General features: G+C 49.4%; 1 protein-coding gene across 1 annotated transcript; it reads left to right on the top strand.

Annotated features, from left to right (window-relative positions):
* Nucleotides 1-1,175: 1,175 nt before the first annotated feature.
* vwf (von Willebrand factor) lies at nt 1,176-23,138 on the top strand. Its single transcript, XM_080002453.1, has 53 exons — nt 1,176-1,338; nt 1,546-1,597; nt 1,720-1,863; nt 2,050-2,152; nt 2,257-2,465; nt 2,811-2,932; nt 3,472-3,691; nt 3,848-3,970; nt 4,512-4,623; nt 4,755-4,801; nt 4,911-5,047; nt 5,123-5,261; nt 5,366-5,466; nt 5,593-5,788; nt 5,949-6,164; nt 6,327-6,573; nt 6,763-6,860; nt 7,373-7,524; nt 7,644-7,747; nt 7,829-7,967; nt 8,086-8,220; nt 8,552-8,698; nt 8,825-8,965; nt 9,422-9,520; nt 9,607-9,763; nt 10,582-10,749; nt 11,054-11,189; nt 11,314-11,623; nt 11,772-12,924; nt 13,013-13,117; nt 13,212-13,355; nt 13,486-13,629; nt 13,736-13,900; nt 14,152-14,198; nt 14,307-14,484; nt 14,930-15,171; nt 15,300-15,489; nt 15,657-15,998; nt 16,145-16,383; nt 16,501-16,603; nt 16,711-16,782; nt 17,318-17,422; nt 17,532-17,737; nt 19,055-19,204; nt 19,352-19,468; nt 19,809-19,989; nt 20,245-20,285; nt 20,538-20,654; nt 20,980-21,078; nt 21,252-21,380; nt 21,912-21,951; nt 22,051-22,148; nt 22,823-23,138. The coding sequence occupies exons 1-53, from the start codon at nt 1,333-1,335 to the stop codon at nt 23,006-23,008; spliced, it is 8,553 nt and encodes a 2,850-aa protein (XP_079858579.1). The 5' UTR covers nt 1,176-1,332; the 3' UTR covers nt 23,009-23,138.
* The last annotated feature ends 3,717 nt before the right edge of the window (nt 23,139-26,855 follow it).

Genomic DNA, 26,855 nt, shown 5'->3' with positions numbered 1-26,855 from the left:
GCAGCAGCCAGCCATCATAAATCCTTAATAGACGTCATGGCTCCTGCACCTCGACTAGTGCAATGACGTAATGTGTCTGAAAAGAAGCGCGCCTGGCCGCACTACAAGGAACGCGCTTCCTCAAAGATTCTGCTTTGAATCCAACACACGAGTGAAATATGCAAAGGATTGTGTTGTTGAATGCACTTTGACATAGTGTTACTTAAATGAACATAATACATAGTTATTACTGTTTGCACAATCTTCTTGGTGCTAATTGCCTATTGCACTCGTTATAAATACTGATTATAGCAGATCCCTCTCTGTGTTTATATTTTCGTAACATTTTGCTTTACTTTTTCACTTATTTTGCCATTTTTGGTATGTTCTGTACGAAACTGAGCGTCACCATTTTGGCTATGATGATTTCACATACTGTCGGCTATACCCTGATATTTAGCGATATTTAGTGTTTGAATTATTATGCTGACCCATGAAGACCCTGGATGCTGATATAGTTGACGGTTGCTCCCGAGTTAAGGTCTTAGTAGGCTTCTCAGATACAAGGTCAATGATTTCAGCTGTCAGTTCATAAATTAAAAACTGAATTCATAAGACTGAGGGGTATTACACCACTTTCTTCAGATCTGGATTTCACTGTCTATGAGAATGCAATAAAAAGGGAAATCTTACCCAACCTTCCTGATCTGCGAGCTATCGCTGACACCACAGATAAGCCACTTGTGTGCGTGAGATATACAGTATAATTACGGGTGAGTCATGTGTTTGTGTTGCTGATAGGAGGGCACCAGTGTACGTCGTGAGATAGCCCTTGCATTGGTGTTTTCCCCCATGAGATGTTTGGGTTGGCACCGATTCTCATGCATATGTGTAGACTAGACTAATCACTCAGCCAGGCGATCAGCGGGCACATCCTGGCATTGTCCTGCAGTGGAAGGCCGTGTGGGTGTAGTAAGTGGTGGATGTCTCGGCTTAACCTGGCAGAGCGGGAGGGGTGGTGGTTCAACAACCCATTCCATGGAACGCCACACCGGAGAGAACACACCCCCCCACACACACACACACACACACACGTACGTACATAGGGGGTCGGGAGGGGGTATTCCTCCTCCTTTAAAACAGCTATCAGCGTTCTCACATTTGTCTTTGCTCAGCGTCGTGTTTGAGGGAAACAAGGGCATTGTTGGATGGTGATGCCCTGAGAGGTGAATGTTCTGCCAGTGAGACCTGTTGGACTGATCTTCTCTGCTTTGGATTCTTTACCTTTTTCTGACAGACTGTCCTGTCCTGTCCTGTCCTGGACTGGACTGGACTGGAGCCGTGTCCGGAGCCATGAAGGTATTTTTGCTTGCGTGGGAGGAACAGGCATGGGAGTCTTGGGTGATTCTTAGAGACCGACACGTTGTTTCACAGTGGAGAGTAGTTAGACATGGGATGATTGTGATGATGATGATAACGACCGTGATGATAATTGCTGCTGTTGTTGGTGGTGTTGTTGTTGTTGTTGTTGTTCATGGAGGTCATATTTCTGTGTTTGTGTATTAGGTGTTCATGCAGGGTAGCTGGCGAGGACTGGTGGTTCTCTTGCATCTGACCGGTGAGGATCATGCAGTCGTTCTTCACTGACAAGACAGAGCAAATAACTAAGCTGATGTATAGACCGTTCTTAAGTTCGTTTTGCAGACACTGTATATCAAATTCTCTTTGTCTTCAATCTAGCTTGTGCGGCGGGCATGTCCGGTCGATGCAGCCTTTTCGGACGGGACCACGTCCACACGTTTGACGGAGCTTTGTATGAGTTTCCCGGAGACTGCAGCTACCTGCTGGCCGGGGACTGCCACCGCCGATCCTTTACTCTGCTGGGTGAGACCGATAGGCGCAACCACAAAACAAACCTGTTCATTGTGGGATATTGCATGAGGGAGTGAACTTTTAGTCTGGCTTGTCTCGTTCTACCGAATCAGCCATATTTTCATCTTCCATTATGATTTCCTCTGGTAGAAACAAACAAAATAAAAGCAGTGCGGTAACTGTGCGTTGGATCTGCAGGTGACTTTGTTGATGGGAAAAGGACCGGAGTCACTCTGTTTCTCAGCGACGCGTTTGAGCTGCGCCTGTCCGTCGACGGACAACTCACCCAAGGGGAGAAAAGGTAGAGTATATGAATGTGCGGGAGGGTCGTTCCCGGTGACCATCCCAACGTGTCTTTTTTGCAACTACGTGTCACGGAGCGCGTGTCCCCATGTGCCTCCACAGGCTTTCCATGCCGTACGCGTCCCACGCGGTGTTTGCGGGCACAGAGCTCGGCTTCCACAAGCTCTGGAGCGAGGAGTTCGGCTTCACCGTCACCGTGGACAGCGCGGGCAACGTCGCCCTGACTCTGGCCAGACGCCACGCCAACGGCACCTGTGGACTGTGCGGCAACTTCAACTCTGTGTCAGCAGACGAATACACCGCTCAAGAAGGTACCTGCACGCAGCGCGCTGTTTGAAACGTGTGTGAGAGCGTGTTTATGTGTGTGTGTGTGTGTGTGTGTGTGTGTGTGTGTGTGTGTGTGTGTGTGTGCGTGCGTGTGTGTGTGTGTGTGTGGGAGTGTGTGACAGGGGCAGAGATTTGGCCTCAGTACTGGAATTCAGGAAGTGCTCTGAGTCATAAGTACTCAGAAGCAGGAAGGCTGGCAGTTCACAACAGGAAAAACGATAAAAAAAGGAGAAACAAAGCCAGAGAGAAAGAGAGAAGGGGCGGTTGGAATGAGATGAAGCAGAGAAATCTGTCAGTCACGGCTGTTTGTGCGGTGCCGTCGATTCCAGGATTCCTGACCGAGGACAGTTATGACTTTGCAAACTCCTGGGCGGTGAAAGGGGCGGGGCAGTCTTGCCGTCGTGTGACTCCTCCCAGTCTGTCCTGCAATAGCACTGTGGAGACTGCTGCGGTGAGTGGTTCTCACACACACACACACACGCACACGCACACACAAGGACATACGCCCACACACACACATGCACACACACAGAAAAAAAACATGGTTAGATTCCTTTGATCGGAAAATATTTAGTCAGGAAAAAAATTGATAATGTTGTGCATCTGACGTTCTTCACAACGTCAAGCTTCCAGGTCTCTTGTCTTGTCTATGATCTCTTCTATTTCACTGCACAATCCTTTTCATTTCATTTTTTTTCTCCTCTACTGATTTGCAATGGGGCTCCTTTTAGGCTGCAGCACTCATGATGTTAAATTGAGCATCTTTGACCGGAGGGACGCTCTCCTTGAAAATAGAGTTTAGGAGCCTGACTCATTATGATGTCAACTTCACAAAGGCCAAAAAGTCATTGGACTCGTTAAATTCCATTAAATTGTGGGAACCCATTAATCCTCTCCAAATAAACCCAACATTTGTGTGCGTGCGTGCGTGCGTGCGTGCGTGCGTGCGTGTGTGTGTGTGCGTGCGTGCGTGTGTGTGTGTGTGTGTAGGTCCTGTCGAGCTGCAGTGTACTACGCACCTCCAGTGTGTTTCTGCACTGTGCCCACCTGGTTTCCCCTGAGTCCTTCCTGACGCTGTGCGAGGAGGAGGCGTGTCACTGTGGACGGCAGGAGCGTCCAGACTGCCACTGTCCCATCTTACTGGAGTACGCGCGCACGTGCCACGTGCACGGAATGCTCCTGCACGGCTGGCTGGACGAGAGTCAGTGCTGTGAGTCAGGCGCCAAAGAGATCACTTCTCGGCTGTCCAGAACGCACTCATAAAGCCAATATTTGTGCTTGGAGGTGTCTGTGTGTGTGTGTGTGGCTACGTGTCGCCGTGTGTTTGATTTTCTTCGTGCGTGTGAACGTGTGAACTCATCCACAGCTCCCAAGTGTCCCATTGGAATGCAGTACAGTGAATGCAGCAAGTCGTGCTCGACAACCTGCCAGAGCCTCAACATCCAGGAGGTCTGCAAGGAGGAGTGTGTGGATGGCTGCACGTGTCCATGTATGGTATTCCTTCATTACGCTTCCTCTCTTCCTCCTTGATTGAAGACTCTCTCTGCTCTCTTTGCTCGCCAGGTTCATCGCCGAGCACCAACACACACACGGCCGGGCAAGCTTTGCAGCTGTGCTTATTTCAACACTCATTAGAGGCCAACAAGTTATCCCTGGTTTTGTTTCTCTCTGACCTATGAGAGAAATGATTATGCAGGCCCAGGCCTCACGCCACAAGAGTGGAGGGTTCAATTTACTAAAATTTACACTGGTTATCACACAGCAAATTCTGGTCTTTGAAATAAACTCCCTGGGAGTCACAATCCACTCACTTTGAGTGAACACAGCATAAACTCCAGCCCAGAGTTAAAGTAACGCCCTTTTCTGGGAATGAAAGCACAGGTTATACTCCATCAAGGATTATTGTCTAACTCCAGAAAGAAATTATCCCAGAGCTTTTCTGTGCAGTGCCTGTGCCTCTGTGCCTCTGTTGCACTCACTCACGTCGCTACCACAGGAACACCACGTGTCTGTCTGTTGATTTGTTTCAGTGGGGAAGGTGTTGGATGGTAACCGCTGTGTCGAGCAGTCCCAGTGCTCCTGTGTGCACATGGGCCGACACTTTCCACCGGGGTCCAGTATCTCCCAGGACTGTAACACCTGGTGAGGCTACAATCCTACATATGATGGCACACGTGCATCGCAAAATGCAAAACTCATATTTTGTACACACGTAGGTATTTGCTCGCATGCGTCCAACAGGCGAACTAAATTCCCACCCTCATTTCTGCCAGTGTGTGCCGTCACGGCTCCTGGGAATGTTCCAATGAAGGCTGTCCAGGTGAGAAAGATAAAGACAAAGAACATGAAGATAGTTTATTCCTCGCAAATGAGCGCTGGGAAAGCCCTCCTGAAAACCTCCGTTTCCATCCTGCGTTCTCTGTGTGTAGGCGAGTGTTTGGTGATGGGCCAGTCTCACTTCAAGACCTTTGACAACAAGTTCTTCACGTTCACTGGCCAGTGCCAGTACCTGCTGGCTGGGGACTGTGCCGAGGGGGAGTTTTCCGTCATCATCGAAAACGTGCAGGTGAGCGGCCTCGGGAACGCTGCATTGTAAGCGCTCCTTCGTTCAGTGACGTGACGTGTCAATGCCGTGCTTTAGTGTGCAGACGACCAGGACGCCGTGTGCACGCGCTCAGTCACGCTCAGCCTCTCCACGCTGGAGGACATGACTGTGAAGCTGAAGCATGGAGGGATGGTCTCTGTCAACGGCATGGACATCCAAACCCCAATGCACCATGGTACGGTGTTGGAGGCGCAAAATTATGACGCGATGAAGATTTACACGGAGTTGAGCGTTTTTTGAAGGCTGATGTGGCTTCCCCTGTTGCGTTCATTTTTAAAGGTCAGCTGCGTATCCAGAGGTCTGTTCAGTCTTCTGTGCGCGTAAAGTTTGGAGATGATCTTCGTCTGGACTGGGACGGACGAGGACGAGTTCTCTTAAAGGTCGGTACGATTGATCAGCACGTCATATCAACTGTTTTTATTTTTTTTTTAATGCAAGTGAAGAAGCATGAATTTGACATTTTGGCTGTTTTTTTGTTTTTTTGTTTTTTTTGGCCACATCTCCAGCTTGGGCAGACGTGGGCCGGACGCACCTGTGGTCTCTGTGGGAACTACAATGGAAACCAAGGCGATGACTTCCTGTCTGGTGCTGGATTGGTAGAGGCCGGGCCTCAAGCGTTCAGCCAGTCCTGGAGGATCAACGGAGACTGTGAATCCAGCCAAAGACCTGAGACTGACCCGTGTGCCGTTAACCCCAAGAGAGGTACACACACACGCAGACACACACACACAAACACACACACACACACACACACACACACACACACACACACACACACACACACACACACACACACAAACACACACACACACACACACACACCTCTTATCCTCTGCTTCTTTTGTTTCTCATTTCTTTGTAGTGCATTTCGCTGAGGAGGCATGTTCAGCAATGATGTCAGAGTTGTTCAGCCCGTGTCACTTCCTGGTGAACCCGGGTCCCTTCCAGAGGTTCTGTCGCTACGACGTCTGCGCCTGTGTCGACGGAGAGGAGTGCCTCTGCTCCGCCCTGTCCGCCTACGCCGCCGCCTGCTCCGCCAGGGGCGTGCTGCTCAGCTGGAGGTCCCCTTCGCTCTGTGGTGTGTTGTGAATCACCACACACACACACACACACACACACACACACACACACACACACACACACACACACACACAAATGGACACACGCACAAAGAAATACACATAACTACATACTTTATTCATTCATTCATTCATTTTGTTTTTATTTTCACACATGGCAGAATTGGAATGCACCGGAGGCCAAGTGTACCAGGCCTGCGGGAGTATGTGCGATCGAACCTGTCGCTCCCTGTCAGGGGCCGAGCCGGACTGTGAGGGGGAGAGAGTGTGTGAGGAGGGGTGTTTCTGCCCCCCGGGGCAGTTCCTCAGCGACTCAGGAGAGTGTGTGACGGCGGAGCACTGCACCTGCCTGCACGACGGGCAGCTCTACCAGCCCAACGATGTCTACGCCGATCACAACAGCATTTGGTCAGTCTCTCTGTGATCATGCTGGTGTGTGTGTGTGTGTGTGTGTGTGTGTGTGTGTGTGTGTGTGTGTGTGTGTGTGTGTGTGTGTGTGTTTGGTGTGTGTGTGTGTGTGCGTGCGTGCGCAATAATCTTTATTGATATCTCTTCATCTTTCTGCTTTGTTTTCTGTTGGTGTAAATTTCTCTGTAGCTATTGTGAGAAGGGGTCCATGCACTGCAGCTCCAGTGACGCGAGCAACGCCATGTTGTCCGACCTCTTCTACGACGATGACTTTACACCATCCAGAGGTGGAGTCATCTATACTTAAATTGTTCATTGTATAAAAAGTCTAGTTGTTTGTATTTTTATGTAAGTGGTGCATTCCATGGAGGCTCTGTTGTTGTTGTACCGTGTCAGTACTTTATATGGAAATGAAAATGTGTCTTTAAGTGAATAGCAAGAAACTTTAAAACCATATAATGCACATATTCACTACCTAGTGAAGAGTTACTCTAACCATTACTCAATCTCAATGTCCAACACATATGACATGTGTTCTAGTACAGAGTGGGTACTGAAGAGGCCAGGTTATATCAGAATATATTTTAGCCATTAGGGAGTGAGGCCCAGGATCTTGGTCGGAGCTACGACCCAGGCCTGCTCAGGTCGGCGAGGCTTAGAAACCAGTGGATATACCAGTTGTAAGACAGTATCTCCCAGTACCTTTGCTTTAGAAAAAATGACTAAAAGCAAATGTGCGGCTTCATTTCTTTCCATCTTCTCAGACTAAAAACCTGTGGTTTGATCCATCTTTACATAGAGCGGCGGTCGGCCCCCTGCCCTGCTCCACTGACCCGTGTGCAGTGTGAACCCGGAGAGAAAGGCCTGGAGTGTGCCAGGACCTGCCAGAACGTGGAGCTGCCCTGCCTCAGCCTCGCCTGCATTCCCGGCTGCCTCTGCCCCCCCGGCACGGTGAGGGTTCACGTGCCGATGGCGTGTGCACGTGTGGGTCTGTGTGCATGTGACCCTCTAAATGTGTGCGTATGCATTTGCAGTTTCAGAAGACCTACTCATTAACCGATTGATTTCAGGTCCGCCACCAGAGAGAGTGCATTCCAGTGGCGCAGTGTCCCTGTTACCATAACAACAGGCCCCATGCTCCAGGACAGACCATCGCTATGGACTGCAACACCTGGTAAGCGTCTGTCTGTCTGTGTGCGCTAAGACCAAGTGGACAACTGCACAGCATTTACCTAAAAGGAAATTGTGTGTGCAGTGTGTGTGACAACAGGAAGTGGCACTGTACCACAAAGGTGTGTGATGGATTGTGTCGCACCGTCGGCGAGGGGCATTACATCACTTTCGACGGCCTCAAGTATTCATTCCCCGGACTCTGCCAGTATGTCTTGGTGCAGGTGAGCGAGAGAGAGAGAGAGAGAGAGGGACCCAAAAATTGATACCAACACAGACAATGTAAACCAATCATTCTTGCCGCCTTTGTCCTACTGAATTGATCAACCTATTTCTGCGCAGGACATGTGCAATGGGGAGGACGGCTTGTTCCGTGTGTTGGTAGAAAACGAGGCCTGTGGAATTGTGGGACATCGCTGTGCCAAAGCCATCACCGTCTACTACCAGGGGGGGCTGATCACGATGCAGCACAGAGAGGTAACAACTGAACACATAAACACGCCACGAATATTTACAACGCAGTGCTTGAATTGAGGGTTTGTCAAACGGACTGATCACTGAGAACATCAGTGCAGAGTTAGAAAAAACTTTTGAAATAAAGAACACAAAAGACGGGAGGAGGATTGTGAATGCGCTCCACCACCTGGTATGGCAACTGCATCAAAGGCGAAGGGCAAAGGCTGGACTGGTGCGGTCAGCCAAGCAGACCAGAGGTGGTGGTGGCACCCATCCTGGAACACCGATAGTTGAAAAACAATTGTTGGTCCATTGTAAGGGTTCCTTAACCACACTGAACGTTCATATATAGGTGCGGATGAAGGAGCCGGTGCGGCAGGGCACAGAGGTGGAGATTGTCCGTTCGGGTCAGTTCTACATCCTGCTACTGGGGAAACACATCTCCATCAGCTGGGACGGGGGCACGCACCTCCTGGTTCACATCTCTGCCACATACAGGGTAATGAATTCACTGCCTTGAAGAATAAATGCTTCCAGAAAAAGCTGGAAGCATTTGAGTGATTAACTCTAAATAATTCACATCGCTCTGCACTGTATGTTATACTGTATTTCCTGTTCTTTGCAGGGACGCTTGTGTGGTCTCTGCGGTAACTTTGATGGGAACGTCAACAACGACTTAATGAGCAGCAACAACCAACTGGAGGTCGACTCCGGCCATTTTGGAAACTCCTGGAAGGTCAAACCGAGCTGTGCCGATGTTACCGAGGTGAGCAGTAGCGTTTACTTACTTACTTACCAGGAAAGTAGAAATACATACGCAGAAATACATTTTTCAAGATATATAAATAAGAATAAGTGGAAAAGTGGGCAAAAACAAATGACCTTGATAATCGTAGTAATCTAAGATTAATTAATCTTAATTATTTAACGTATTGTAAATGAAATTGATGGTGATGTTGAACTATTATTCATTTTTCTGGTAATGCCCTGGAACCTCTTGGGGGACCCCTGGGGGTCCACGGACCCCATTTTGAGAACCACTTTCTTAGAAGATATATGGCCCAATGGACACCATTCCAACCATCTTGCATTTCCTCCCATTCATTTGGAATGTAGGCTGTATTAATGTGTCTTTTTTACTCAGTTTATCCGTCTGTGTGTGTGTGTGTGTGTGTGTGTGTGTGTGTGTGTGTGTGTGTTGCACATGCTTATGGGTTTGCAGCTTCCATCTCCCTGCAGTGACAACTCTGAGAAGCTGGTGACGGTGGAGCAATCGTGTCGATTGCTCACGGGCCCCGTCTTCAGGGAATGCAACAGCCAGGTCGGTGTGGACACGTTGCCACAGATCACAGAGGCATCAGCATTTCACCCATCCAGCCCAACGAGAAAGACCTTTTTTGTTGCCAGGTGGATGCCGAGCCGTACGTGGAGATGTGCGTGGAGGCGGCCTGCTCCTGTCCGTCGGTGGGCGACTGCGTCTGCTTCTGTGACGTTGTGGCAGCGTACGCCCAGGCCTGTTCTGAAAGAGGCGTTTCCATCAGCTGGAGGTCCAATGACCTTTGTCGTAAGTCTGGAGACACCTCTTATTCTGTAGCCATAGTTGCAATAACAACAAACAACAACAATGACAGTAATAATAATGATAATAATAACAATAGTCATAATTTTAATAATGATAATCATCATCATCATCATAGCTGTTATTACTGTAATAATTATTATCAATATTTTTATTATTGTATAAGGAGAGAATACAAACCAAAATAAAAACAGAGTAAAACAAATCAGATAAAAGATAATGTGAAAAAAAAAAAACACTACGATGATTACGTTTTAAGAAGTGATTTCCAAATGTTTCTTGAGAAGTGATTTTCCAGATTTTGAGCTCTGCCGAGATACACAGGCAAGCCAGCTCCACAAGGTCAACCCTATCGTGATGAGGCGTGTTTTAGGAGTGACTGAGAGAGAAGCACTGGTCAAAAGCCCAGAAGCTGCCTTTTGAGGGAATGTAGCTGTAGGTGGAACAGCTTCCTGTCGGAGCCCTGAGTGAAGGGTGTTGCACAAGTTCAGCTTCCTGTCAGCAGAAGTGGGAGTATGAAGACACATAAGTGAAGTGAAATGTTTACTGTTATACCAGTTGCTTGGCCCAAACACACAGACAGATTTTTTATGAAGGTAGAAGAGTATTGTCACATCCTCTTAGACAAAAAACATAGAATAAAGCAGCAAAGTAATAATAAAAAAAAGAATGCGTGTACAGATATAATCCAATTGAAGTAAAATGTAAATTGAAGTAGAACACTGATTAAACGTAAGAGCTGAACAAATCATTGATTATGCATAGTGATAATTAAATGCTCTATATGCCTCTTCGCCTGGCAGCTATGAGCTGTGAGGAGCTCAACCACAGAGGTCCAGGTTTAGGGGAAGAGCTGTGCCAGTGGAAGTACAACACCTGCGGCTCTGCATGTCCACTCACCTGCCAACACCCAGAGCCCCTGCACTGCCCAGTCACCTGCGTGGAGGGCTGCCACGCCTCCTGTCCACCAGGTATCCAATCTACACACACATATACCCCACATATCTATCCTATGAAAACCTCCTTTTTCCCCAAAAACTCAATTTTAGCAAGGAAAAGAGATACAATATTAATTAGAATACTTACTTTTAGGGTCATCAAATGCTGATGGCAAGACACTCAGCTTAAATAAAAACTGTAATAATTAGATTTATGAGGTTTTCATCTCACAGTATGCATTTGCACTAATAAAAAAAACAATTTCAGTCATTGATTCTGAAGACATTCCAACATGACATCTCAAGATAATCCCTTTACTTGTACACCTTTATTTAGGCCAGCTGTTGGACGAGGTGGCCATGCGTTGTGTGGAGCCGTCCCAATGCCAAGTGTGTATCCATGAGGGGCAGAGAATCTCCCACGGCAACAAGGTCATCCTCAACTACGACGATCCCGCTCACTGCAAAATATGGTATTACTTCCTCCACCAGGCATTTCATGTTTTTTCTTGATGGAAATAATTTTGGAAATATTTGATGAAAGTGTAAGTATTATATTTTTTTGCATTTAAATGCGAATGTTTGTGTTTGCTGCAGTCACTGTGAGAACAACACCCTCGGCTGTGAGGATTGTACCTCCCTCTACTCCTCCACCACCCCCACACCGACCCCTGGATCGGCCACCGCGACAATCCCCCCCTTCTCCACCGTGATGCCCGAGGGGACCTGCGACCGCGCCATGGACCTGGCGTTCCTTTTGGATGGTTCGGCAGCGCTTGGCGAGGACGAGTTCCAGACGGTCAAAGAGTTCATCCTGGGTGTGGTGGAACGCTTCCGGATGGGATCGGCTCACACTCGGGCCACAGTCCTGCTGTATCACTCTGGGGTCAAAACATATGACTTGCAGGTAGATAGAGACGCCCTCAATCGACACAGACACCGATACATGAACATAAAGAGTACAGCATAGCACAGCACAGGCTACGGTGAGCAGAACACAGAATCAGCTCTACAGATCCAGCTTTACATTGCATTTTTTTATTTCCTGCCCACAGGTTCAGAAGTGGCTGTTCAAGAAGACAGTGCGCGAGCTCCATTATACAGGAGGAGATGCAGCCTTCTTGGATGAGGCTGTGAAATACCTTGCTATAAACATCTACGATAAGAACAAGCGCGACCATGCAGGCCGGGTTGCCATCATCCTGACTGCCAGTCCCAATCCTCGCCCGTTCCGCGGCACGGTGAAGATGTTGCGTAAGAAGACCATAACCACCCTGACAGTGGCCCTGGGCCCCGGTGTTAACATGGGGCAGATAAACGAAATCACCAAAGCCAACCCGGACAACAGGGCCTATGTGCTCAGCAGCACGGGGGAGCTGCACAACCAGCTTTTGGAGCTGACCGATTACCTCTGCACCTTAGGGCTTGAGCCTGAAGGGAAACCTCCGCCAGCCGAGCCCACAAAGGGGAAACCTGGCCCGGGTACGACGACCACAATTCAGCCTCCCCGCCTGGAACCCAATCCCACACAACCCCATCGCCCCAACACCCCAACACCCACCTCGCCTCCTGGCCACTCTCCAGTCACCCTGAAGCCCTCCTCCGCCCCTCCGTTTAAAGACGTGACGTTCATCATCGAGGGCTCTGATTCGGTAGGCCAAGACAACTTTAACAAGTCGCTCCAGTTCCTGGAGCAGGTCATCACGCAGCTGATTGAGGAGAAGGAGTCAGTGCGCATCACCGTGATCCAGTACTCGGTGAGCGTCACCGTGGAGATCAAAAATTGGGAGCTGTGGCAGAAAAAGACTCTGTTGCTGCAACGTCTGAGGGAGATTCGTTGGAGGGGTGGTTCCAAAACAAACACAGGGGCTGCCGTCACCACCACCTACCAAGAGTGGGACACAGAACGTCCTCCGACCGGTCCCACCCCTCCGCAGCTGGTCTTCCTGGTGACGGAGAACCCGCCTACAGACACAGTGACACGCCCCACGTCAACAACCACCTACACACACATCTACCCCATCGGGGTTGGGCCAAAGGTTCACGAGACTGATCTGCTGCCGATCAGCGCCCCCCACCACCCTATAATGGTGGACGACTACAACCGGCTGAAGTACGAGGTCCGACGTGTCGTCGACATCACACGCGCCACAATCCGCTCTCAGACACTCCCACCCCTTGTTGTGCACCCCACTCTACCAACCTCCGGTACATACATACACACACGCTACACAAGGTTTAAATTAGTAATTTGGTTATGTAAGTAATAAACGCCTGTGAATGTATCTTTGAACAGTGCCGTGTGAGAAGCCCATGGATGTGCTGTTCCTGTTGAAATCTGGTGGACAGTTTGAGGACATGAAGACGTTTGTCAAAGCCTTTGTAAAAAATGCTGACATAGGTGTGACACACTATCATTTATTTTTTAGAACAAGTCATGTCGTTATCTGATGGTACAGAACCTCTTCAGTAAACAAACATTTGGTCATCCACAGGGAAGAACGCCACCAAAGTGAGTGTGGTTCAGTATGGTGACAGCAGCACTACAGAGGTCTCATGGAAGGATGTGCAGAGTCAATCAAAACTGTTGAATGTGATAGAGAACATACACAGCAGGACTACTGCCGCCCCTGCACTAGGTAATGGATACACACACACGCACACACACACACACACACACACACACACACACACACACACACACACACACACACACATACACACCACGCGCCACTCACACACACAATCTCTGCTCTCTTTGCGGTCCAGGCTCTGCGCTGCGATATGCAATTCACACGGCAATCTCACCTGCGAGCGGCGGTAGAGCGGGCGTGGCCAAGACCGTGGTGATGCTGGTGACTGACAGGTCAACAGACGATGTCCGAGAGGCCGCTAATGAGGCAATGGCGGCAGGCAAGGGGTTTCAACTCTCAACATGACTCATTTGGAACCAAACACATTAGAGCTCCATTGTCACCTGGGCCATCCCGTCCCGTATTTGACCATCTCTTTTCCGCAGGTGTGTCAGTATTCCCCATTGGGGTGGGCACAGGTTACGACAGGGGTGAGCTGGGGGTGCTCGGTAGCCACGGCAACCAAGACAACACTCTTCACCTGAACAGCATGGATCAGTTGCTGATGCTGCTGACCCTAGACCAGGGTTACACAGAGAGAATCTGCAGAGGTGTGAGGGCGCACGTACATGCACACACACAAGCACACACACACACACACACACACACACACACACACACACACACACACACACACATACAAGCACACACAAGCACACACACGCACACACAAGCACACACAAGCACACAAACGAACACACAAGCACACACACGCACACACCCACACACATGTAAGTACACACAAGCACATATGCTTTCAAGTGTTTTGCAATAGCTAACGTTATTGAATGTCACTTTGCAGCTGGTCCACCGGGAGTATGTGTTGATGATGAAGGGCATCAGAGAAAGGTGGCTCAAGTTTTACACTTTTTGAAAAAATGTTTTTTCGCAAGTTTTATAAAACAGTCAAAGTTACTTTTTCCATGAATTGCTTTTTTTTTTTTTTTTTTGCTGAAGCCCGGCGAGACGTGGCTGCTTGAGGACGGCTGCCACTCCGTCATGTGTCTCCCGAACAGACAAATGACAATGCAGAGCCACAGGGTGAACTGTGACAGACTGGAACCTCCCGCCTGTGGAAACAGCCTGCCAGCTGTCAAGGTGGAGGAGACTTGTGGCTGTCACTGGGAGTGCCAGTGTGAGTGCACCACATATGGAGCAGATACCTCCTCACAGGATAATTCCCCCCCATTTTAAGCGTGTGTCCCCGTCCTCCTATCTCTCCAACCGACCTCGACAAAAGCGCAGGGGAAAGGGGGATGCGGACACTGCACCAAAGCGATTACTCATTCACCCAGAACGTTTTCAAATGAGTCACGCTAATTCTGCCGCCTCATTCTGCCTACGTCTTCCATGTCTGTGAATAATGAACGTTCCATTGATTGAGTTGTGCAGATTCTAAATGCTAATATGGCTAAATATTTGTCGGTCACAGTTTCATAAATTTTACAGTTTTAAAGTCAGTGACGGGGTGTTTCTTGGGAGATAGACAGGCACACAGAAAGACAAACTTTTACCGAACAAAGAATTCTGAAGCTCAGATTAACCCCTTGCTGCCTGTCTCACCTTGTGCGTTCCGACAGGTGTGTGCATGGGCAGCTCCACCAATCATGTGGTAAGATTTAACAGCATGGCTCTGCGGCTGGATGGGGAAGGCCTTTGTTCCTACACACTTCTCACCCTCACCGGTGGCACTGGGGTGGGGTCAGAGGTCAGACTCCATACCGGCTCTTGTCAGGATTCGGCCATGCACAGCCAGATCTGCATGAAGGCAATGGAGGTGACCTCTGGGAAGTCTAAACTGATGCTGAAAGATGACATGACGGTAAGATGACGAGTGTGTATCTTATGCTCGCATGGTTTCGGAAATCGCCCATCATAGTACATGCTCCTTGTTGGGGTACAGTACTAACCGCCCCCATGTGTTTGTGTGGATACGCTGTGCGCGAGCAGGCGGTGCTCGACGGCGAGGTGCTGGCTCTGCCGTGGTGGCGCGACGGTCTGGAGGTGATGCGTTATGGGGGAGTGATTTTGGAGCTGAAATTAGCGGGCGGCTTCCACCTGTCCTTTGCGCCACAAAACAACGAGTTCACCATCAGACTGCTCAGCTCCTCCACCGCCCACCACACGGCTGGACTCTGCGGTAACGTACCTTCTGTCCCATACGTCGCCAGAATGAGGCAGCAACGCAGACGGATCCGTCCCAATATCAAATATTTCCAGTCCCTACCTTTATGTTTGTTATTTGTTAAACATGATTTGCCCTCCTCTCCACCTCTCTCTCTCTCCCTCCTGCCATTTCTCTCCCAGGTGCATGTCGGGAGGAAAACATGAATGAGCTCTCTTTGCGTAACGGCAGCTTAACCACCGACCAGCAGGCGTTCATCTCCGACTGGACGGCGTCCGGCGGCGTCGGCTTGTGTTTGCCGAGGCGGCAGCCGGTGTGTGTGTCCGGGGCGACGCTCGGGTGCCAGGCCCTTCGCTCGGGGGTTTTCGAACCGTGTCACCCGCACTTGCCCATCCAGGTGTTTCTCTCCAAGTGCGAGGAGCAGGCCTGTGAGGCGTCCGACGTGTGCGAGGTCATTTCCACCTACGCTCAGCTCTGCAGACAGAGCGGCGTGTGCGTGGATTGGAGGAGCCCTCACCTGTGCCGTGAGTCTGTTCCCCTTTTTGGGATTTATGCTCTTGTTGTGTACTCTGGAACTTTGAAGGCCTAATCCGAGCCGTGGACAAACACAGTGACCTGGAAGTATATAGCACGGCGCGGCAAACACTGTTTTCTGCTCCGCTCGTGACAGCGATGCCGTGCCCCAGCTCCATGGAGTACGAGGCCTGTCGAGTGGGGTGCGTGGAGGACTGCGGCAGCGTGCGGCCGCGGCGAGGCGACTGGGCGCTCGCCAGGCGTAATGAGTCATCTTGCATGGATACACCCACCGAGGGCTGTTTCTGTCCAGGAGGGACGGTTTCGCACCGCGGGGGTTGTGTGTCACCAGAGTCATGCAGCCAGTGTGTCGACCAGCGCGGGCACACACACCCTGTGAGTGTGGTCGTTTGTGTGACGTTAAAAACTTCCTGTCACGCAGAAGGTCCAGTTGAGCGGGCGCGTGCCGTGACTGCCACCTAGTGCTGATGCAGACTTTTGTTTATGACACAGTACATGCAGAGCTGGGTTCCAGAGGAGAATCCGTGTTTGATCTGCATGTGTTTGGAGCAGCAACACATCAACTGCACGGCGCGGCCCTGCGTTGACGTCAAAGGCAAGGACCTCAAATCACACCATTCTACCACAGAATTCACAACTCTTTCACTCCACACTGTCTGTGACCGCACTATCAAGAAATACTCTTACATTGCTTGTGTGTAGCTCCAGTTTGTGGACCTTGTGAGATCCCAGTTGAGAAGAGGGACTCCAAGTGCTGCCCCGAGTATAAGTGTGGTATGTACTAAAACACATATACTGTAATAATGTCGAGATTTATTGAAATAACGCTTTAGTCAAAAGCTATATATGTTGTTATCCAGTGACTGCTTCATCAAAAATCAGAAGGAGGCCAGGACTTCATCGTATTCTGTGTGTATTACAAAGTGGTTGCTGGAGATGATGGCCCTTCTTCTGTGGTCAACTATTATTTATTTTTTTATATCCCAGATGTATTCCTTCTTGATAACCAAAATGTACGATTACTGGCTCTCCCAAATGTCTCCAACATCCAAGACCATATACCAAGTAACTCCTCATCAAGGTGTCGCAGATGTTGACTTAAGTTGATTTTGCAATGATACCTGATGGTGATTAGGCACAAAGTGTCCTCCTTTGATTCACTACTTAAATTCATTTTTTTTTTTTTTGTTGTTGCTATTCTTTAATTTTTATTTGCTGCAATTTTGAATCAAAAAATGTTTTTCACAAAGGACGTCTTCATTGGACGACATCCAACACAAAACATGTGCCACTCACTGTAACCCTCTAGTGTGTGACCTGGCAAGGTGCGATGTTCCAGAGGTTCCCCGCTGCAAGGACGGACAGCAAGTGGTGCTGAAGAACCCCGGGGAGTGTCAGCCTCGGCATGAGTGTGGTAAGTCCCACAGGCACTTTGGCAAACGCTATTTCAGCTACGCTCACTTTGCTTTATCCTGCACTCATACATTAAACGCACACGTGCATATGAAATCTCTCTCTTTTAGTCTGCAAGAAGGAAGAATGTTCCCTCCAAGCGCCTCCTTCTTGTCCGAGCCACAGGAAGCTCTCAGTCAGGAAGACAGAGTGCTGCGATGTGTTTGAATGTGTGTGTGACTGCCAGAACTCCACACACTCCTGTCCTCCTGGCTTCACCTCGTCCTCCTCCACTAACGACTGCGGCTGCACGGAGACGAGCTGCCTTCCAGACAAGGTTTGTAACCAGACCAACCAATACCTACTTATACCTACCATTAATTACTTATACTAACCAATACCTACCTATACCTACCATTAATTACTCATACTAACCAATACCTACCTATACCTACCATTAATTACTTATACTAACCAATACCTACCTATACCTACCATTAATTACTCATACTAACCAATACCTACCTATACCTACCATTAATTACTTATACTAACCAATACCTACCTATACCTACCATTAATTACTCATACTAACCAATATCTACCTATACCTACCATTAATTACTTATACTAACCAATACCTACCTATACCTACCATTAATTACTTATACTAAGCATTAACTACATCTACCTACCATTAATTACTTATACTAACCATTGCCTACCTATACCTACCATTAATTACTTATACTAACCATTAACTACATCTACCCTTCCATTAATTACTTATACTAACCAATACCTACCTATACCTACCATTAATTACTTATACTAACCATTAACTACATCTACCTACCATTAATTACTTATACTAACCATTAACTACATCTACCTACCATTAATTACTTATACTAACCAATACCTACCTATACCTAACATTAATTACTTATACTAAGCATTAACTACATCTACCTAAAATTAAATACTTATACTAACCAATACCTACCTATCTTATAATAATATTTCTAAGATAAAGTTTTACTAAAAAAATATTTTGCGAACTATTCTCTCATACATATATTAATGATATGTATGTATACAATTCCCCATAATACATGGATATTTGTTTTTGCGCATCAATAATTATTTTAATCACTAATATATATGTAGTCTAATATTTATAATAAAGTATATGTTACATTATATATAGTCATATATATATATATTCATATATTTATAATTACAATTTGAATATATCGTTTTCAGTAATTATATTTTGCGAACTGTGACCTGGGAATTATATAATTATAGAATCCAGAATCGCGATTGTGGCGCCTCCCCTTGCAGCTGCCTGGGCGAGCACCTTCTGTCGATTACGCACATTTTGGTATTTTTTTGTATTTTAAGAGCTTATAGAGCTTATTGTGCGTATTCACCGGGTGTCATGACATTTCACTGCACATATGTATGACCCTATGTATATGTATGTGACAAATAATCTCTTGAACTTGAACTTGAACTATACCTACCATTAATTACTTATACTAAGCATTAACTACATCTACCTACCATTAATTACTTATACTAAGCATTCACTACATCTACCTACCATTAATTGAACTAGACTAACCTGGTATCATCGTACTGTGGTCAGGTGTGTGTAGTGGGTGGTGTGGTGTACCCTGTGGGGAGCCAGTGGGATGAGGGATGCCAAAAGTGCAGCTGCACGCAGCTACGGGACCAAAACACAGCGCTGCACATCGCTCAGTGCACCCCGCCTGTCTGCGACCGGAACTGCCCCCTGGTGAGACACGCACACGCACGCACGCACACACACACACACACACACACACACACACACACACACACACACACACACACACACACACACTGCAGCACGTCGCACTGCTTGGATTATGAATGATTAATTAAAGGCTTTTTTGTGTTCCAGGGCTCGTCGTACGGGCCATCACAGGGGGAGTGCTGTGGGAAGTGCAGGAAGACCAGCTGCATGGAGACACAAGGAGAATTACGAGGCGACACGCTGATCGGGAGGCGTTTCAGACAAGTATGTGTGGAGGCCGTGGAGGCAGCTGCATCCCAAATCATTAAAAAAACATCTGCAAACAGAGCTCTGTAACATAAAATGGTCCTTTAAACAAAGAAAATTGTGTTCAAGTTCGATTATAATAAAAAGGGATTCGTTGCTATTCAGAAAAAATAGTGGTTTTCATTCTAGCCATGCTAACCTGGAATGCCAAATTATTTAAATGAATCACCTGGATGGATAGAATAACAGTAATTGGTCAAGGATGAGAACCAACGTTCTGAATAAACAAAAAACTATTTGTGCACTGCAATACACGTAAGATTCCGTGTTTTCCTGTGTTCAATCCACATTTCCACAGGTGGGTGAGGTGTGGCAGTCCCCAGGGGAGGAGTGCGTCTTGTCCAGGTGTGTGAGGATGAACGATGAGGTGTTTGTCACCACATCCAACATCAGCTGCTCACCGATGGAGACACCCACCTGCCCCCTGGGAACGGAGTTACGCTGTGACACCACCGACTGCTGCCCCCGATGCCAATGCAGTAAGCACACACACACGCACGCACGCACGCACGCACGCACACACACACACACCCTCTGCCTCCTCCACACACACACATTCACAAGGTAGAAGTTTAGTAAGATGCAGTTCCACGTTTCCACCAGCAGAGGGCTCTCTCCTTGGCATCAGAGCTGGGTATTTGTGTTTATGGGAGATGACCTTAGAAAGCCTAAGTTTATTATGCTCTTAGTAATTCAATCACACCTAATCTCCTCTGTGCTATTTCTTTCTACAGTTCCCATGGAAGCGTGTGTCCGCAACCACACTGTGATTGGAGTAAGTCATACGACTTTAAGACAGACAGACAGACAGACAGACAGACAGACAGACAGACAGACAGATAAATCATCATGAACATTATGTCATGGCTCGGGAAGAAGATTATAATAAATTATTCATATTTGGTCTCCTTTTGTCCAGTGAATCATTTCTGATTGAAAAACGAATATTTCTAATTCATTGATATTTTTTATGGAGGTATCCTTCCCCTTCATTTTGTGTGTTTTTTATTCATTTTGGGATGTGTAGGTCGGGGAGAGGATGATGGTGGATGCGTGTACACACTGCGAGTGCTCCGTGGAGGAGGGGGCCGTGAGGAAATACAGACTGTCCTGCAGGAGCATGCGCTGTCCCACCTGCCCTGAGGTACCCCTCCCCATCACCCTGCTGCCACGCCCTCCATCATCACCATCACCATCATCACCATCACCACCATCACCATCATCATCATCATCATCTGTGTTCCAAATCACCCGAATCGTCATCATCTCAGTTTCCAATCCTTTCATTGTGACCCAGTCATTCTCTGTGAGGCGTCCTGATCCTTTCTGCTCCAGTAAGTCGTCTTGTCGCCACTTTGTCTTTTCCAAAACGTTCTGCTCCCACACACCTTCTCGTTCTTCTGGTTCCCCGCTTGTCGCTGTCCTCCTTCACTCACCTCGACGTCCTCCTCTGCCCGTGGCTGTCCCAGGGCCACGCTCTGGAACGGGAGCCAGACACCTGCTGCGGTCGCTGTGTGGCCACAGCCTGTGTCGTGCCAAGGCCAAACGGACACATCCTCACTCTGCAGGTCTGTGTCCTGTCCAAAGGAAATCTGCCCTGTTGGTATAAACACTGCTAAACCCTTTAACACACGCACGCACACACACACACGCACACGCACACGCACGCACACGCACACGCACACGCACAGGCACACAAACACATACATTTCATTCTACAATTCTTTCACTTTCTCTGCAGGTCAACACGACTCGTCAAGATGGCTGCAACCTGTACACATGTGGCCTGAACATGAATGGAGACCTGGTGTTCCACACCAGAGTGACCACCTGCCTTCCCTTTGACAGACAAGCCTGCCTGGACCAGGGAGTAAGACCCAGAAACCATCCCTAAGATGAACCCGCCGACCTGTCTCCCTGCCCAAATGGGGTGTGCGTGGTGTGGGGGGGTGGGTACGGTGGCACAGTGCATTGCACTGCTGCCTCACAGCAAGAAGGTCCTGGGTTTGATTCCCGTCTGAGGCGCTGTGGGCACGGCGCTCCGGTGGGTCATCTCCCCATGAGGGGTCTTTCTGTGTGGAGTTTGCATGTTCTCCCCGTGCTCACATGGGGTTTCCTCCATGTAACGTCAGCATGGACCCCAAAAACACCAAAAACATGCACAACATCGTTGTCTGACCAGCGATGGACACTTGTAGTTGGTCCCTGGGAGCGTCGCTGTACGCTGCCCACTGCTCCTGGCTGCCCCCCGGAGGGAGGACAAGCCAGGATGGTCAAATGCAGGGACCTCATTTCACCAGCCACCGTGTGTGTGTGTGTGTGTGTGTGTGTGTGTGTGTGTGTGAGACGATTGGTTCTTCTTAATGTCTCATACGTTCCTTCTCCTTTTCTCTGGCCTCAGGGGAAAGTCAGTCAGATCGGAACCAGCTGCTGTGAGATGTGTGAGTAGGGAGTCGGGGGGTTTTGGGGAGAGTGTGTGTGAGTTCTGTGTGATGTGTGTTGTTATACATGTACTGTAACGCTTGTGATGTGTGTCAAAGGCACGGAGCCAGAGTGCAGAAAGACGCCCGGAACGCTCAATTACATCAGAGTGGGCGACTGCCAGTCAGAAAACAAGCTGGAATTAAACTATTGTGAGGTGAGAGACGACCCCCCCCCACACACACACACACACACACACACACTGCCCTCTCTCAACACCTTTGCAGGCATTTATAACTTTAATTTCCGCCTTTGTAGTGTGTCAGCATCGGCTTTTTTTATTTGATTGACTTCATATATTTTTATTTTATTGTGAAACACATTGTGTCTGTGTCTCGGTTCTATATAAATAACCATTTTAATTTTCGCACACACACACACACACACACACATCAGGATCATGCCTGTTCAGGTCACTCCGGAAAGCTTTTTTTTTTTTTTTACTTTAAGTGTTAGGGATTAAAGGAGAGCTCTGGTATTCTTTAACCTCTAGGGTACTTTATATTCATAATTATGCTGAAGGATGAATTGTATTGGTACAGCCCTTGCTCCCAGTGCTCAAAGTAACTGAACATTAAAATCACATGGAAATTCTTTAGCAGTTGGCTGAAGCTCTTGTCTCAATACTGGATCAGTCTAACAAGGTTCTGATGATTTGCACTGGGGTTGACTCCCAAAATCTTAGGCTTAGGTAAAAAAAACAAAACAAAAAAAACAAAACAACAACTGGAGATTTCCTTCCTCCACAACACCACCACCACCACCACCACCACCACCACCACCACCACCAGCAGCAGCAGCAGCTCCTTCACGTGGCTCCTCATGTTTCAGGGGAAGTGCCGCAGTAAGTCCATCTACTCGCTGGAGACGGGCGGCGTGGAGCAGGAGTGCGTGTGCTGTGCAGCCGTGGACACGGAGCCGCTCAGCGTCCCCGTGCTCTGCTCCAACGGCACCGTCGCCCACCACACCCTCCTGTCGGTGACGGCCTGCGACTGCCTGTCCAAACACTGCACCTAGAGCGAGCCAGCCAGAGCGAGAGAGAGAGAGATTGTAGAACTTGTGTGTGTAACCAAACATGCATGCAGTACACTTATAATAATAATAACAACAACAACAACAATAATAATAATAATAAACATTTAAAGTATCCAACAAAGTTATGTAAAGAGATCCTGTTTTTTTTGTTCTGTGAAAATTCCGGAAGTGGTCCCTGGTAATCCGAGGTCATTTTCTCCTGGCTGTGTTTTTCGGGAGGGGAGGCAAAGTGGCACTTTAAAGCGAAAATCTGCGCGATTGTCTGTGTCCAGAACTCCATTCAAATCTGCAACATCCGCTCTTCCCTCCGACGTGGTCACTTCCTGTTCTCTCGGCGACGTTGGGGTTGGTGTTTGTTGTCGTGTTCCGTGGCTGGAGGCGGTGCGCGTGTCGTTTCATCCGAGGGCACGTTCTTCCAGTATGTTCTGATGCCGACGAGCTCCTGGTTTCAACAGGTTCAAACGCACCGTCGGCGCATCCTGGCCTGGGGAGGCGGACCCCGCCACCAGCAGCGGACACGGCACAGAGCTGAGCATGTGCAGAAGGCAAATGCACAGAATGTGGTTTTCATCAGGAAGCACCAGATCAAGGATCAAATCATGGATGTTTTTATGTTTTAGTTATTTTGAACAACACAATGTCATGGATTACACTTTAAATAATGCAACCTGTAGCTTCCTCCTCCTCCTCCTCCACCTCTTCCTCCTCCTACTCCCCCCCCCCTCCTCCTCTTCCTCATCCTCCTCTTCCTACTCCTCCTCCTCCTCCTCCACCTCTTCCCCCCTCTTCCTTCTCCTCCACCTCTTCCTCCACCTCCTCTTCCTCCTCCTTCTCCCCATCTTCCTCCCCCTCCTCCACCTCTTCCCCCCTTCCTCCTCCTCCTCTTCCTCCACCTCTTCCCCTCTTCTTCCTCCTCCTCCTCCTCTTCCTCCTCCACTTCTTCCTCCTCCTTCTCCTCCTCCTCCTCCTCCTCCTCCTCCACCTCTTCCTCCTCCCTCCCCTCTTCCTCCCCCCTCCTCCACCTCTCCCCCCCCTCTTCCTTCTCCTCTTCCCCCCTTCCTCCTCCTCCTCTTCCTCCACCTCCTCCTCTCCCCCCCCACCTCTTCCCCCCCTCCTCTTCCTCCTCCACCTCTTCCTCCTCCTCCTCTCCCCCCTCCTCTTCCTCCTCTTCCTCCTCCCCCCTCTTCCTCCTCCTCCACCTCTTCCTCCTCCCTCCTCCACCTCTTCCCCCCTCTTCCTTCTCCTCCTCCTCTTCCTCCTCCCCCCTCTTCCTCCTCCTCCACCTCTTCCTCCTCTTCCTCCCCCCTCCTCCACCCCTTCCCCCCTCTTCCCCCCTTCCTCCTCCTCCTCTTCCTCCACCTCCTCCCCCCCCCCACCTCTTCCTCCTCCTCCCCCCCTCCTCTTCCTCCTCCACCTCTTCCCCCCCTCCTCCTCTTCCTCCTCCTCCACCCCCCCCCCCCCTCTTCCTCCTCCTCCTCTCCCCCCCTCCTCCTCCTCCTCCACCTCTTCCTCCTCCTCCTCCCCTTCCTCCTCCTCCTCTCCCCCCCTCCTCCACCTCTTCCTCCTCCGTCCTCCACCTCTTCCCCCCTCTTCCTTCTCCTCCACCTCCTCCTCCTCTTCCTCCTCCCCCCTCTTCCTCCTCCTCCACCTCTTCCTCCTCTTCCTCCCCCCTCCTCCACCCCTTCCCCCCTCTTCCCCCCTTCCTCCTCCTCCTCTTCCTCCACCTCCTCCTCCCCCCCCACCTCTTCCTCCTCCTCCCCCCCTCCTCTTCCTCCTCCACCTCTTCCCCCTCCTCCTCCTCTTCCTCCTCCTCTCCCCCCCCCTCCTCCTCCTCCTCCACCTCTTCCTCCTCCTCTTCCTCTCCCCCCCCCTCCTCCTCCACCTCTTCCTCCTCCCCCCCCTCCTCTTCCTCCTCCACCTCTTCCCCCCCCTCCTCCTCTTCCTCCTCCTCCACCTCCTCCCCCCCTCTTCCTCCTCCTCCTCTCCCCCCCTCCTCCTCCTCCTCCACCTCTTCCTCCTCCTCCTCCTCCACCTCCTCCCCCCCTCTTCCTCCTCCTCCTCTCCCCCCCTCCTCCTCCTCCTCCACCTCTTCCTCCTCCTCCTCCTCCACACGCCGGAACCGTCAGGGAATTAGCCGCCGTTCTCGCGCGCATTAAGCCTGGTCCGCGGGAGCGCGAGCGGATTGTGCACCACCTCGGCGCCTCCACCTTTTCCTTTTTTTTGGAAACTCTTTGGGAGGATGAGCACCTTCCCCGCGGGCCCCGGTGAGTACCAGCCCCGCAGCACCGTTGGCCTCGCGCATGTCGCCGTTATTTCCCCCCGAGCCGCCGCCTCGTCTCGCGCTCGCCCTTCGACACCTCCACGTGACGTAATCCGTCCGTGGCCGCCGCCGCCGCGCGCCAGGCGCTTTGATCCGGCGGCGCACCGGCGAACTGTTGCGCCCGCGAGCCTTTTCGGTGGAGCCCGTTGCCGTGGCAACGACGCACCCGCCCGGTGCCGTGGACGAAACACGTCGTGAAGGTTCGACGAGCTGCGTGTTTCACGACGTTCGCCTCGTTCGCGTTGGTTTGTTTTGATTTTTGTCGTGGTTTACGTGACGCGGCGTGACGGTAAACCTGCTCGGACCCGGCCTGAAAACAAAACAACAACAACAACAACAACAACAACAACAACAACAACAACAACAAAAGTCCACAGCGCGTAAAACACGGTTCGCACTTTTACGGAGTTTTTCTTCGTTAAGTCGTTTTTTCCCCCAAAACGTTCGGTTGAGCTGATCGACCTCTGACGTACATCAGTTAACTACAGATGACGAAAGGCCAAGACTGTACTCTCATTTATTTATCTATCCATTCATTTATTTATCAATCAATCTATTTATTTGTTGATTTATCTATTTAATGCTTCAAATAAAATGTGATTTTTCTTGCCTTGTTTTTTTTATTTATTATTATTTATGTATTGATTGATTTGGATCAAGTTACGCTCTGATCGAGGTCTTCGTGTAGGGTGTGCGTGTGTGTGTGTGTGTGTCCCACCTCGTGTTCCGTGGGGCATTAGACCGCAGCAGTTAGTCGCTGTTCTAATTAGCGGTGTGTAATCTGCTGTGTACTCCCAGTGACAACGCACCGTCTGTCTTGTGTTTTCGCACCAGGGCCCCTGCGTCGGGGCCCCGCTCCCCCGCTGCGGGCTGCTCCTCCGGCTCCCAGGGGGCTTAGTGCGCCCATTAGATCCTTTTCCACCGAGGAAAGCGGAAAGCGCGTTGACACACACACGCACACGCACGCACACGCACGCACACACACACACACACACACACACACACACACTTTTAAAGGATCAGGCCAGAAAAGCAGTTTTTATTTGAATGCTCACGTTGCTTCTCACGGCCGAACACAAACTTTATTCTGAACAACTGGTTCCGTGTGAATGTTAATTACTGAGGTGGTCTTGATCTACTTGCAAATAATTTTCTACTGCTAGGTTTTAACGCAGTTTCAACTATGTTTTATTCCCTTTTCGAAAAGACCCGTGTTCAGTACGCTGCTTTATTCCATTTTTTTTCATTTTTGAAGAACCGGTTTCAGTGCTTTTACTTTGTGTCAACACGCCTCAGGGGCTGAGAGTAAACATCTCAAACCACACATACATTATGTTGTAGCAAACAATCTCTCTCCCACCTCTCTTGTTCCCTTCTTTCTTTCTTCTTTCGTCTTTCTATGGCGCTCACACACACGCACGCACACACACACGCTCACACACACACACACACACACACAATATAATTGGGTGCGTTTGAAAATGTGAACATTCCAATCGCAATTTCATA

The sequence above is a fragment of the Zeus faber genome (genome assembly GCF_960531495.2).
Source record: "Zeus faber genome assembly, chromosome: 6".
Taxonomy (NCBI): domain Eukaryota; kingdom Metazoa; phylum Chordata; class Actinopteri; order Zeiformes; family Zeidae; genus Zeus; species Zeus faber.
Note: the sequence above shows the minus strand (reverse complement) of the source record. Positions and strands in the feature narration are given on the sequence as shown.

Coding starts and splice junctions, on each gene's coding strand:
- vwf (XM_080002453.1), top strand. Junction 1,864..2,049: donor CCGATCCTTTACTCTGCTGG/GTGAGACCGATA, acceptor TTGGATCTGCAG/GTGACTTTGTTGATGGGAAA. Junction 11,624..11,771: donor TCAAAACATATGACTTGCAG/GTAGATAGAGAC, acceptor TCCTGCCCACAG/GTTCAGAAGTGGCTGTTCAA.